Source organism: Numenius arquata, chromosome 5 (assembly GCF_964106895.1).
Source record: "Numenius arquata chromosome 5, bNumArq3.hap1.1, whole genome shotgun sequence".
Lineage (NCBI taxonomy): Eukaryota > Metazoa > Chordata > Aves > Charadriiformes > Scolopacidae > Numenius > Numenius arquata.
The window spans coordinates 22,556,628-22,569,406 of record NC_133580.1 but is presented as its reverse complement, the minus strand read 5'-3'; the positions used below and the strand labels follow the sequence as shown (position 1 = coordinate 22,569,406).

The 12,779-nt window shown below is 48.9% G+C and overlaps 1 protein-coding gene across 2 annotated transcripts in view; it reads left to right on the top strand.

Annotated features, from left to right (window-relative positions):
* MBNL3 (muscleblind like splicing regulator 3) overlaps positions 1–12,779 on the top strand; it is a 101,167-nt gene that overhangs the window by 80,386 nt on the left and 8,002 nt on the right. The window contains exons 6-9 of one of the 2 annotated variants that reach the window (XM_074147307.1): positions 4,282–4,432; positions 6,758–6,793; positions 8,870–8,964; positions 10,380–10,453. In XM_074147307.1, the coding sequence (XP_074003408.1) occupies positions 4,282–4,432; positions 6,758–6,793; positions 8,870–8,964; positions 10,380–10,436 (339 nt within the window). In that variant the 3' untranslated portion in view covers positions 10,437–10,453. Of the gene's footprint in view, positions 1–4,281; positions 4,433–6,757; positions 6,794–8,869; positions 8,965–10,379; positions 10,454–12,779 lie in introns of those variants that run through there. The other variant, XM_074147308.1, reaches the window with a different exon arrangement.

The following is a 12,779-nucleotide window of genomic DNA, read 5'->3' as shown; positions in this document are numbered from 1 at the left end:
GATTATTTTCTGAGTCTCAAATGTGTTTTGCCTGTCTTCGTGACACTCATGGTGAGGCAGAAGTCATCCTCCCAGTCTGCTGTCTGTCCTGGCTCTGTAGAAGACGATCTCTTTCCCATTCACCCCAAGTACTGATCCAATGATCCAATACATCCTGCAAAAAATGGCTCCCATTGTCCAGCTGTAGGGGGGGAAAGGGAAGAGTGGACACAGGGGAGCCCTGAAGCCTTCAAGCTGGTGTTGTTCCCCATTCCCAGAGCTGGAAAGCGGAGCTGATCTGCTCCCCTTCCCTTCTGAAAACTTGAGTTTGGGTTTTTTAAGTAGTCGAGAGGCTTCCTTATCAGGGTTTTAGACAGCAGCAACAGGAAACCTTGCCAGGGACCAGCTTTCCTCAGCAGTGGTGGAATTACCCTGTAAATGACGGGACAGCCTCTAGCTCCCGGGTGCTGGCGGCTGGCACAACCGTGTCCCCAAAGCCAGCACCGGCAGTGACCTGTGCGGTGCCTCTCTGACAGCCATCTCTCCACGGAGACACAGCCCCTCCAGGATGGGAGAGCCCTTTAACTCCACTACCCCCCTGACCTCCCCTACTTAACAAACCCCATCAGTTAAGTTACTTTTGATAGTCTTCCTTCTAACACCTAAAGATTTGCAGCTGCCTTGGAACGTGTCACCTCTTCTGAACCCTTGGGGCAGGGTGCACCAGGGAAGGATTCACAGGGGTGATAAGAGCGGGTATAATCCTCAGAGGAACCATCTTCCATTGCTTCTGCTGCTCGCCAGGGAACCGGCGCTGCCTCTGCCCTCTCTCAGGTTGTGTTGTGCCTGGCAGTCATGCCTGTGTTCCAGGAGGAATGTGGCTTTCCCAGCCCAAAAACAGGAGAGTGCCTGGAGAATCATGTGGGAATCGTTCGTTGGGATCGGTGCAGGCTATCACGTGGGCAATGAAGCCAATTAACCCTTTCAGCAGTGCAGATCGCAGTGTGTAGGTTGCATACCCATGTGTGCACACAATCACATGGGAAAGAAAGAAAAGGTCTCTGCTACATCTGGGGTGGTCAGAGCTTGTCCAGAGGGACATCACAAGCAGCAGGGTGAGGTAAACTCACCAAAGTAAGTTCTTTGCTACAAGGATTTAGTCTAGCTCCTGTCCTGCAGTGGAGAGGCACTCGCTACAGTGAGGTGAGGTCAAAATGTGGTGAGGTGTCTCCAGTTGCCTTTTGTGGGTGCTGCAGGATGCTCTTGGGGGATTCCTTCAGAACCAGGACACGGTGCAAGACAGAATTGTCTCCCCATAAGCTGCTACAATTCCTGCAGGTCCTGGGACTGTTGCAGAGACTCTGGCCCATTTCAGACAAGACACGCTTGTTTGCTCCAGCATCCCTGACGGATCCCCGTGCAGGACCTGTATTGGCCCAACTTCATCACGTGCCATTGTAGACACCTCCTGGACATTTGTAGACAGCCTTTCAGTGAGTGTGCTCCTGACTCGAGGCCCTTACCTCAACACAAGGGCTGAAGAAGTGGTGAAGCCGGATCCTTCTGTCCCCCTGGGCGCTCCAGCACCTTGATATCTGAAATTAAACGGGTTGGCAACAGGAGGAGTGTGTCTTCAGGGCATGCTGCTGTATGGATGCTCCCCCAGCTGCTGGGATGGGAGAGGTGACCCAGAAGGTTGTGTCAAACCAGAAGCAGACAGAGACGGGCTCCTGTGCCCACAGAGCCCACCTGGCAGAGCTCTCCTTCAGAGCACACTTCACAGCTGCTGCAGTGTGCTCGTTTCGTTAGGTGGCTTTGAAAATGTTGCATTTATTTGGGCTTCTCAACCCAGCTGCTGTTCAGGGAGCAGTAGTGGGACTGCCATAGCTCCTTTCTCTCCCTTGCTCCCAAGGGGCTGTAGCAGGCGTGAGGCAAGGGCGATGCTGGAGAGATGATGGGGAAGACCATTGACGTCCCTAATGGCCTGTAGGTGTTTGATGCTCCCACTGACTGCAACACTGGGCTCGGGGATTGTCCTGTAAAGAGCCTGGACATAACTGCGAGGTCTCAAAGCCTTCAGCTGTTCTGCTTTTGGCACTGCCGTGATGAGATAATGCGCATTTTGGGGTGGTGACAGCCTTTGGCCAAGAAGCAAGGAGTCAAAAGTCCATTATGTGCCTGGCAGAGTTGCTTTGCTATAATTAGTAATTTTTTTGTGAGGCAGATTTTGGAAGCGTCTGAAAAATAATGTTTTGTAATCATGCACAGTAAGGAGCATGAATTTAAGCAGCAAGTTCTTCAGTCGCTGTAAATCTGTAAAACACCTCTGATGTAAGTGGAGCTACTCCAGTCTCTACAAGCTACAAATCTGTCCCATGCCTGAAGGAACATTCACGCAGCCATCATTAACGAGACGAGATGCAGATACGTAGATTTAACGTAGATATCAATGAAGGCTTCCCTAGAAATGGAAACTCTTAGATCTTTACCTAAAAGATCTCATCACAAAAGATAGACCTTCAGCAAAAGATTCTGGCTGTCTGTGACAATGTTGTCCCGCGTTTGACTGCTGTCTTTTGGTTCTAGCCGGAAGAAATCTGGAAAGATTAAGTGCTAATGCTGGCCCTGGCTGCCTGCTGGCGTTAGCGGAGGATGTGTGCATGTCTGAGGGCAGTTTTGCAAATGCAATTTCTTCTTCTAATTTTCTTTTTTAATATTAAAACCACCTAAAAGCCACCATGTGAACAGAGATAGGCTGGAGTAATGTTTTGCCTGGAAGTATCTTGCCTAACATTTCTCAGATGAGCAGTCTCCTATAGCAAATTAAATTTAAAGTGAAACCTCTTTCTAGATGGTGACAAACTGTTGCAAGCTTTCACTTATATTCTGTTGTGTGTTGATCTTCATCACACTTTAAAATCTCTACCTGTGTCCTTTATTCTGAGTACTGTTGTGTTCGTAGCCTTAACCCTTCATTAGCTGAACCTCCTCCGTTACCTACCCTTCACTGTCACCTATTAAAAAAAATAAATAGGAGCGATAACCCTCTTTTTCAGCCATTGCTTTGCTACATGATATAGACTAACACAGCTAGGCAGAAATGACCTGATTCTGCATGACTTCCACATGCATAAATCTCATTGACGTCAATGGGAGCGTTATGTGCAAAAAGGACTGCAGGGCATAATTAAAAAGGACCCTTTTCTGTCACATTATGGAGAAAAAAAAAAAGTGGTTTCTACTTGGGTACAATGAAAAGCTGTAAATCATTGGAAACATTCCTGTCTCCTAAGAACCTGACGTACTACTTTGCTGTTGGGACATGCTTGGGTGAATGATTGGTAACTCACTGAGAAAAGTTCCTGAGTTGGGTTAATGCTTTTTACCAAGTCTGATCATGAAACAGGTTTGACGGTGGAAGAAGCCCGGTGGTGTGATAAAACAAAAAGAGAGGATTTGTCTGATAGCAAGGCCCACCCAAGTCTTGTTGGAACACCAGATTTGTGAATGGCTTTTTCCGCTGTTAATAATGAGCGAGCAGTATTTAGCTGTTGGAGGCCACCTCCTAGAAATTGGGGGCGGATCCAAATCCGCTGGTGGTGAGCTGTGCCACTGGTGCAGGGGGTGGAAAATCAGGCCCATTCTTGACCATGTAGCTCAGCCTCTTTACTAACGAGTGGAAATACGTTTTACTGTGAAGGTGATGTTGTGGCTATAACTAGTGACAGCTACGGCTTCACCATCTGAACACGAGCCAACTGCACACGAGTGTGCACGCTCCCGCACGTGCATGGGTACGTGTAGGGAGGTGCTGACACAGGCAGAGACAAGCATCCCTGATTTTTCCATGGCATTTGTTGCTTATGCTTATTTTCTTCGGTTTTAGTAGTCATCTATTATATTTCTCTTAGCTGGTTTTTTTTTTTTTCAAAATGCTTGTTGCCTTCAACTGCTCTTTGTGGTATCCTGTCCAGGCGATCACCTCTCCCCTTCCTCCTCCTCGTGCTTTTTTTTTTTTTTCCTGTGTGCCCAAGTCAGTCCTGCTGAAAACCTCCCGTAGCATCCCTCCTCCTCGACTCCGCTCCTCCTCCTGGTGCGTTTACTAACTGCTTACCTAGTGAAGTTGTGCTTTCACCTACTACTTCTACTGTGATTTAGCCGCCCTTCTCTTTCCCGTCTCGCTAAGTTGACACAGTTGCAGGTGATTTGCAGCTGAGACCCCCTGTTATTTATTGCATGCTTGATCTACGTCTGGGCCTCTTTTTTTACTCCACTTGTCTTTAATGACTCCCTTATCCACAGGCCCTGCCGCCTGGTGCACTTCAACCTTTACCAAAGAGGCCAGCACTTGAAAAAAACAATGGTGCCACCACAGTCTTTAACCCAAGCGTTTTCCACTACCAACAGGCTCTAGCCAACATGCAGTTGCAACAGCCTACATTCATCCCTACAGGTAAGCGTCTCCTTGCTTTCCCCAGCATTGGACTTGTCTTTTTATGACCTAGGCGTTGAGCTAACGAGCAGATCTGTAAGAGCCCCTAGTAACAGAGTATTAGGATGTAGTTTCCTATTAAAAATGGATGAAAAGTTAATGTTTACTGTTTGACTTCTTTTTCCTTCATCTACTAAAATTCAGAACTTTTCACTCGTAAAGATCCCTTCTTAGCCTTTTTGTTTGGTTTGGGGACTGTTGGTTTGTTTTTTTTTAAGTGGTCAAACTAAGAAAAATGTCTGCATGTTTCTTGAATTCATACTTTCTGTTTCTCCTCCTTATGGTTCAAGTAGTTAATCCCAAATTAATTCTTTGACTCTTGCATAGCACTCTTACAGACTCATGTTAAAATGTCTGGTGGACCTCTGTGCAGATCCGCCTGCTGACTTGAAGCTGCAGGGATCTTTCTGAGCTTCTGTCTCAGTGACCTACATGTTCCCGCAGCCGTGGTGCTTATAGAGGGAACGGTTCATCTTTAGTAAATACAAATTACATAATCCTCTTTAAAGGCATATATTTCCCTTTTGCTTGTCTTTTGACCAGTGTGATAGCCTAAGCTTTTTAAAAGCAATTTAACTCCCAGCTTTTAAGGTCTCAAAGTAAAATTGAAAGATGCAGTTCAGTAATTCATATAGGACTTGAAATATCCATGTGGCAGATGTGACTGCTGACTAGCCAATTAACCTCTGTTCACTGCAGCCAAATGAAAAACAAAACCTGCTTAGAGTAGTAAGTACGATAAGTGGCTGAATTAGGAATATTGCAGAGCTGATAGCTCATTTTTTAGTATCGTTATTATCATTGCAGAGCATCATAAGGAAAGGAAGGCCCAGTGTTTTTAATGTTTAATGCTGTATGCATTTGCTGGTTGATGTTTACAAAAACATACCAAGGGTTTCTCTGGGCTTGGCCCCTCCAGGTGAGTGCCGTGGACCTGCACCTTGGCCTTGGCATTCCTTGGGGTCGGGGGAAAAGCTTCAGAGACAGTTCTGTTCTGAGACCGGACTGTCTCAGGTGTGAGCGTGGGTCCAGAGAGCTGGGACCTAGACCCTGTGCTCGTGTGACCTTTCTGTTATGAGAGCACTTGGGGACACTCAGAACTTGGCAGCTGCCGAGATGTTCTTCCAGGGAAGCGGAATCTTGAACGGAGAAACGGAGGGAGGGACTTGAGCAGTAGCCTCCTGCCTTGTGCTCTGCAAAGTGCTCTTGGAGGGGATGGGCTGAGCTGACCTTAGCACAACTCCGCCGGGTGCCAAGCGAAATACTTCTCCAGGAAACGCTAACACCTTTGAGAATGCCAAGTCCCCCAGCTGGCTACACGCTCCTCTTCCTCGAGGTCACCCAAGTTGGCATAAGGACATGCGTTTCTGAAGCGAGCACCATCAATTAGCTCTCACCCAGCCCTCTCTGTGCTGTTGTGCCCTGGCTCATGGCAATGAAATTATGCGCAGGGCTGATGCGTAACAGGTCTATTTGCTGGCACCTGCTCTTGTCTGAAGACATTAATCTTGGGCAGAGCAGCACATTTCCAGTCAGAGGCCAAATCTCTGATGAATTTAGGTTACGCACACCCGCTTTCCCCTTATGCATCAGGCTGCAGGTCTGGCCTCAGCCTCTGCAGTGCTCTGGAAAGCGGAGCAGAGAGGTGGCACGTAGCAGCTCGTACCAAAAGCTGTTGCTTTGCTTAGTTTCTCCGGTTATTGAGAGATCAGCATCGTGGGTTTCCATGGCGGGGGGGGGAAGGAGGGAAAGTCAGGGTGTCTAGTCTATTGAAAATGGCATCATGGCTAGAGTTGTTTCAAGTCCAGAAAAAAAACTGCCTCTTTCAGCTTAAACTAGAGACTTTACGGAGTAGAGGAGTAAATTGATTGCAGGAGTAAATTGCTTTTGGAAAGTCAGTTTTAACATGAGCATGATGTTCCTCTAAGGGCAATTTGTTTTCTGTTGACATGACCAGAAAGAAGTCAACATACCTGAGACCAAAAAAACCCCACCCAAACAACCCTGATTTCTAGGATAGGTCATACAATTTAATACCAGGGTGGGAGAAGAAAGATATTCTCTACTACCCAAGAATTCAAGAATTAATTTGGTTTGCTATGATCTCTTAAAACTGAGTTTAAACTATTTATGTACCAATATGCAGAATCTGTTTGCATGTGCTTAAATACTGAATGCTGCAAAGAGAATACCTGCTTTTTAGTTAAAGTGATTTCTAACACTGAAGCTTCACTAATGAAATATCCCTTTTGTTCATCTTTCCACGCTTCAATGCATGGTGTGCAGGGTCAGTTCTGTGCATGACACCCACTGCAAGCGTTGGTAGGTTTTTCTACACAAACTTCTCAACTTTTCCTAATCTGAAAGAGACAGCAAGTTTAGTATGCATCAGTGAGAACCTGGGTGGCTGAGTGGAGTGACTGTCTATCCGCTGTCTTCTTTGAGGCTTAAATGGTTTTAATTTCTGTGCAGTGCAGTGTTGCGTGTGACTAATAGGAGAATCCAAGGTAATGTGTTCCCACCCCTATTTAGTTCCGCTGCAGAGATAAAAATTTGTCTCTTAAATGTCTTTACAACCCATTTAAGTCATCCAACAAAAGGAAATTGCAATGGGAGAATCCTCTCGGTTTATTTTTTTGTAGCAGGCATCAGGTGGATTAGAGTTTGGATTTTTGGTTGTCCTTCTGAGGACATGTTAGGAAACTGGTTTAATAAGGGTGCTAAGGAGGAACACATCTGGGGCCAGCCCCTCTGCCAGAGCAGGGTGCCGATGTACAGCGAGAGAAGCAGGGCTTAGACCGTGGACTGGCTGAAGATTCATCTCATTAGTGAAGTGTCAGCCGTGCAGGTACCAGGGACCGTAGGGAGGTACCGCTGCCGGTGCACGTGGGATGCAGCGAGGCAGCAGGGCTTAGTACACGCTTATTGCTGCTGCAGGGATCCAGTATGTTCAGGCTCAGCATCTGCGTCTCACTGGGAACCCGTGCAGGTCTTTGAGGGACCCTCCCTTCTGTCTAGAGCTGCTGGGCACAGCGGGATGGGTGAAAGCTCAGCTTTCGTCCTCCAACGAAGGTTATACAAGATGACCGGCATCCAGGTGTGTGCCTGTTTCAGCCAGAGGGAGAGAGGCGAGAGTGGGAGCCCTGGGGAGGGTGCAGGGCTTTTGGGGAGCAGGTCCGAAAGCTTTGGCAGGAATGGCTAAGCACTCTGCTCTCCAGCCTCCCCAGCCCTAGAGCGCAGGGAGAACACACCGCTTGCATGATGGGGAGCTGAGCCCTTCAAACACACCTCTGCCTGTAGGAAACCCCAACCCACGTGCTCCGGCGTCCCGGGTCTGGAGCTCCCAGCTGGGGCTGGCCATGTCTGCCGGGGTGGAGGGGCAGGCAATTCTGCTTTCCCCACTGCACGTTTGCGGGGACGGCCGGGCCTCCCCATGGGCTCCCCAGCCCCGCAAACCTCCCCTGGGTTTGGGGGACACCCACGTGCGCCCCAGAGCATCCCCTCCAGCACCGTGCTCTGTGGGATGCACAGCTTCAGGAGGCTGCCGAGCTCCCTGCCACTGTGTTGTCCTTTTGGATCCTCTTTCTGCAAATTGTAGCTGTTCAGATGCATTCGTGTATTTTTCCCCTCCTCTCTCCATCCCTCCCCCCCCCAACCCCGCAAGAGGGGAATTTTTGCCAATTCTTCTAGAATTAGGGTGGAAAGAAAGCACGCTGAATTTGTATGGAGAGAGCTCGGACTGCCAGCCGCTTGTTTGCCATGCCTCCAGCTCTGTCCCGGCCCGAGACATCGTCCCCGCTAGAGAGAGGCAAGAAAACCCGGTGAAAGGGCTGCGGCAGCCGCTGCAAAGTGCATCATGTACCTCTGGTTGCTGGCGGGGATGGGGTGGGAAGGGGACAAGCTTCCCCAGGTGGGGCGGGAGGGTGCGCTTGCCAAAATGTCCCCACCCAAAGGAACGTGCACTGGCTGTGTCTTAACTCCCCATGGGTGCGAGCTGACGTGGGCTTTTGCTAGCACACCCACCCTCTCCCCCCTTTGGAAATTTGGCCCTCGGAGTCTAATACATCATTGTTCTGCTTATAAATGTACTAAGTGTTGAGAATGTTTTGGTTTTTTCCTTAATTATAATTGTAATTGGCTTTTCCCCTTCTCTCTTGTTTATTTTTTTTCCCAACGCTGTCTTGCTTTGCACTGTGATTGCATGCTGCACCCCGATGTGTCCTTCATGACGATGTCACATGGCTTGTTGCTGTGATTCCTGCCACGCCCCCAAATCCACCACATGTTGCCATGGTTACATTAAAAAAAACAAACAAAAAAAAAAAACAAAACAAAACAAAAAAAAATAATATACGCTCCACCCTCCCGTATGTCGCTTCCATGGTTCCCTTCCGAAAGTGCCCATGATGCACGGTGCTACGCCCACCACTGTGTCTGCAGCAACAACTCCTGCCACCAGCGTCCCCTTCGCTGCAACAGCTACCGCCAATCAGGTTTGGCCCTTTCAATGGCTTTCTTTCACGTGTTCAGATCTCGAGGACCGGGCGAGGGCCGGATCCGGCGTGGGGCCGAGCGTGTGTGTGCGTGTGTCCGGGGATCGGTGAGGGATGGGCGGCGAGCCCGGCCGGAGCGTAGGGATGGGCGATTGGCAGGGGTGCAAGCGCTTCTCCCAAAACACCACCCCCACCACGTCCTGAAAAAACAAGGCTGTGAAACTTCCGACCCTGCTCTCGAGACCCGCAGCACTTCTGCTTTCGGTCTCGAGCAGAAATCCCACCCCAAGCGTCCTTCCCCGTGCTATTTTGGCATGTCCTCTCCTGTCTGGAAGGTGGAAGACAAAATGAAGTGGCTTCCCCCCACCACAAGATTGGACTCTAAAAAACAACCACCACCACCCCCCCAAAAAAAAAAAAAACACCCACCAAACGCCCCAAAAAATCGGGAGCAAGGCTATGAAGTGTGAAGTTTATTTCCACCAGTAACGTCACCCATCCCTACAGAAGTGACTCTGGATGTGCAGTACGTGCCGTTGTAGCACTGCCATAAGTGTACAGGACTCCATGCATGTCTGCCGAGCCATAATTCTCTCCAAAACTTTCCTCTGAAGATACCGAGTTGTGATGGCTGCTTCCGCACCAGTCCTGAACTGTATATGCACAACCTGTCTTAGTGATGCTTCCTGGTAATTCGGTGTGCCACGACTTTTCCCAGTTAGACCAGAGACATTTCAAACACTTTTTTTTTAATTATTATTATTATTATTCCTCCCCCCTCCCCCCCCCAGTACTAATTTTAGCATTTTTATTTGTCACGCTCTCAGGTTTAGAGCTATTGCAAAGAAATTGGTGTGTCACTTGCTTTTGTGGGAGGCTGTTAGCCGTGCCGAATGTCAGTAACATCTCGGGGGGCTCCCTCTAGTCTTTCTCTAGTGCGAGGTCATGAGGCTTCCAGTCCAAGTTTTGCCTGCGTTAAGTCCTAGGCAGTGTTTCACTGCTCGCAGTAGGGATCGCTAGTCTTTTTTCTGTGCTTTTGTTGTTATTTTCAGGTAGAGCAGGTCTTACTCATACTCATACTGGTCATAGGAAGAAAGGCGAAATTCCTGTGCAGCGAGCATTGCTCTGGGGCTGTGTGAGTCCTGTTTCAGCCAGAGTTTCAGGGCGTTTCTGTCTTACTGATAGTCTGTGGGGTTAAGATCCCAGTACGAGCAACACATACTCCACGAGGCATCGGTAGCGATGCGGCTCTGTTGTACGTAATGTGTGGCAAAGTAAAGACGTCTTGGGAACGGATCCCCTTTTATAAGCCACTGATGTACTTACTAACCTGAAACTGAAGACAGAATGAGCAGCCCCATCTCAAGACAATGTTTTAATGTGTTGTGTTCTTTCTTTTCTTTTTCTTGCTGTAGATATCCCAGTTATCAGTAGATGAACTGAGTAGCAGCATGTTTGTTTCACAGATGTAGAAGTTCCCGATAGAACAGTAAGTTCCTTCTCGGTATTTCTCTTTATGGTGGACTGCTTTATACAAGGGCACTGCACCCCCCAAAAAGGGGGGGCTGGCTCGGGCAGAGGGACGGAGCCTGCGGGACCCCAGCGGCTTCATGCTCTGCCGACTCAACTGAAACTCAGCCTCTGCAGCACAGATATGGGCCAGCCCTGCGCTTACAACAAACAGTGTCTCCTTGCGGCTAGAAAATCTGTTTTATGGTGTTTGTAGCCTCCCTTCCTGCATCCCCTGAGTCTGATGGCTCTGTTTACAGGTTACTCTTGCTCTGCACGGCTCCCAGCTGCCGGCAGGTGCCTCAGGGATTTGCGCTATTGATGGCAAAGACTGCTCTGGTAATGAGTCAGCTGGAGAGGTGTAACTTCTCTTTTGCTGTTAGCGGCATATTTCCTTTCCCGGGGTAAGCAGGATTGGGTCGTCGTCAGCTGCGGTGCATCTGCAAGGCTGGCTTGGTCCGAGCAGAGATGTGCTGTTCAGCTGCAGCCGGGGCCTGGCTCATGGTGGGTTTCTTCAGAGGTCCTTGTACACGTCTGAGACCAGGATGAGCGCCACAAGCGACGTATCCTTCACCCTGCCTGCAGATCCTGGGCTTCCCTAGAGCCCTGGGTTTCTCTGAGTGGGAGTGATGGAGGAGTTTGTCCTTTTCTTTGATTTGCAGAGTATTATTTCACAGCCCTAGCAGCAGTGTCATTTTTCCATTGCTTTTATTTGTGAGTGTTCGCTGATGTTCACGAGACAAAACCCCTTGAGGGTTTCAGTTAATCACCCTTATTTTTTTACCCTAGGAGAGTAAAGAGTAAGTTCAGCCAATTGAAGTAGAAGTTGCTAGATTTTCCCAGTGCAGGCCATTTAGTTATGCTAATTTAGTCAGCATATATATATATATAATTTAGTTAGCATATTTAGTTATGCTATAGCAGGCCATACACAGTTATGCAACCCTTTTCTTCCTTAGGTCATGTAGGCAAGTACTTAACTGCTGGAAAATAATTTGGCAAGCAATTCTTCAGTTATATCTTTAGCAATCAACAGAAGTTACTCGTGTTGGTGGTGGCCCTTGTCTCTGCTGACCTAAATAAACTGCTGTATGTATAAATGGCCCAGTAACAGTGGCCATGGACCCCTGTCAGTCTAGCAGTGACACCGAGCTGTCCCCGTTAGAGGAGGTGGTGTGTGTTACAAGGTGTACTGCTCTCCCACACAGCAGACAGAGGTGACACCTGACATGTTGACCCATTTCCGTACCACATGCAAACAGTCTCTTCCACCTGATAGGGAGACTGTTTGCATGGGAAGAGCCTTGTTCTTGAACTCTTTGAGATTGTTCTCAGCATTTATTTCAGGAAACTTCGGGGGGGTTTTTTTGTCTGAATTCTTTTCACTTTTATGTATTTGTGCTTAAAGTCACACTGTCAATAGTGGGTGATCTCAGACTAGGCAAGGAACTTCTTTGGGGTATATTTCTTCAGCAAGTAGGGAGCATGGTGCTGTCTGTCCTTAGCCATGCTGCTAAGGATTGGGAAAAACCTTTGCTTGGAAGAAGTTGGTCAACGTGTTGAATTTGATGGGATTTGCTGGGGATCAGGCATGGAGAGAGCCTGTGTAAAACACTTCGCGAGGGCAGCGTGAGCACCTCCAGGAGCCACTGCTCCGCCACTCGTCCTCTTAACACCTTGCAGCTGCAGGACATAAACCCACCTTCAGAGGCTGGTAGAACAGGGCAACCTTCCCCAGAAACCTTCCACAGTGCTCCCAGACCCACCAACGACCATTTCCATGCGGCAGCATGTCTGTTGCGATCCGGTTCCTGAGCTGTTACCTGCTGTGTCCCCACGTAAAGTAGAGGCCAGCAAGTCCCTGGAGGACACATCATTTCATGCTGCCACCCAAGCGTGTGAAGTTGTGCGTGTCCTCAAGCACTTTGCCAGACGAGTTCCCTGGTGGGCGCTGCGCACTGCCGAGGGGCAGTTCCCAAAGCTGCTCTGAGCGGGAGCTGGGTAACTCAAACGCTCGCTGCTCTGGCAGGTGGGTTTCTTTTCCTCCATGATTAGCGAGGTCCTTGTACCCAGGCTGGCTGGCCAACTCAGCCAGAGACGCAAGTCTTGGGTCCTTCAGGGGAGGATTTTCACAAGTGCATCCCAAGAGAGGCGATTTGCTCCTTGAAGAGGGTCCTCTGAGCGCAGGGTTTCTGTGTCTGTGTTTTGTCTCTGGGCCGGATTCGCCTTTGGCTCGTGGCTCCTTTTGCTGTGTCTACCTGTGGCTCGCTCTGAAGGAAACGGGAGCGAACAGGGGTCAGGGATTT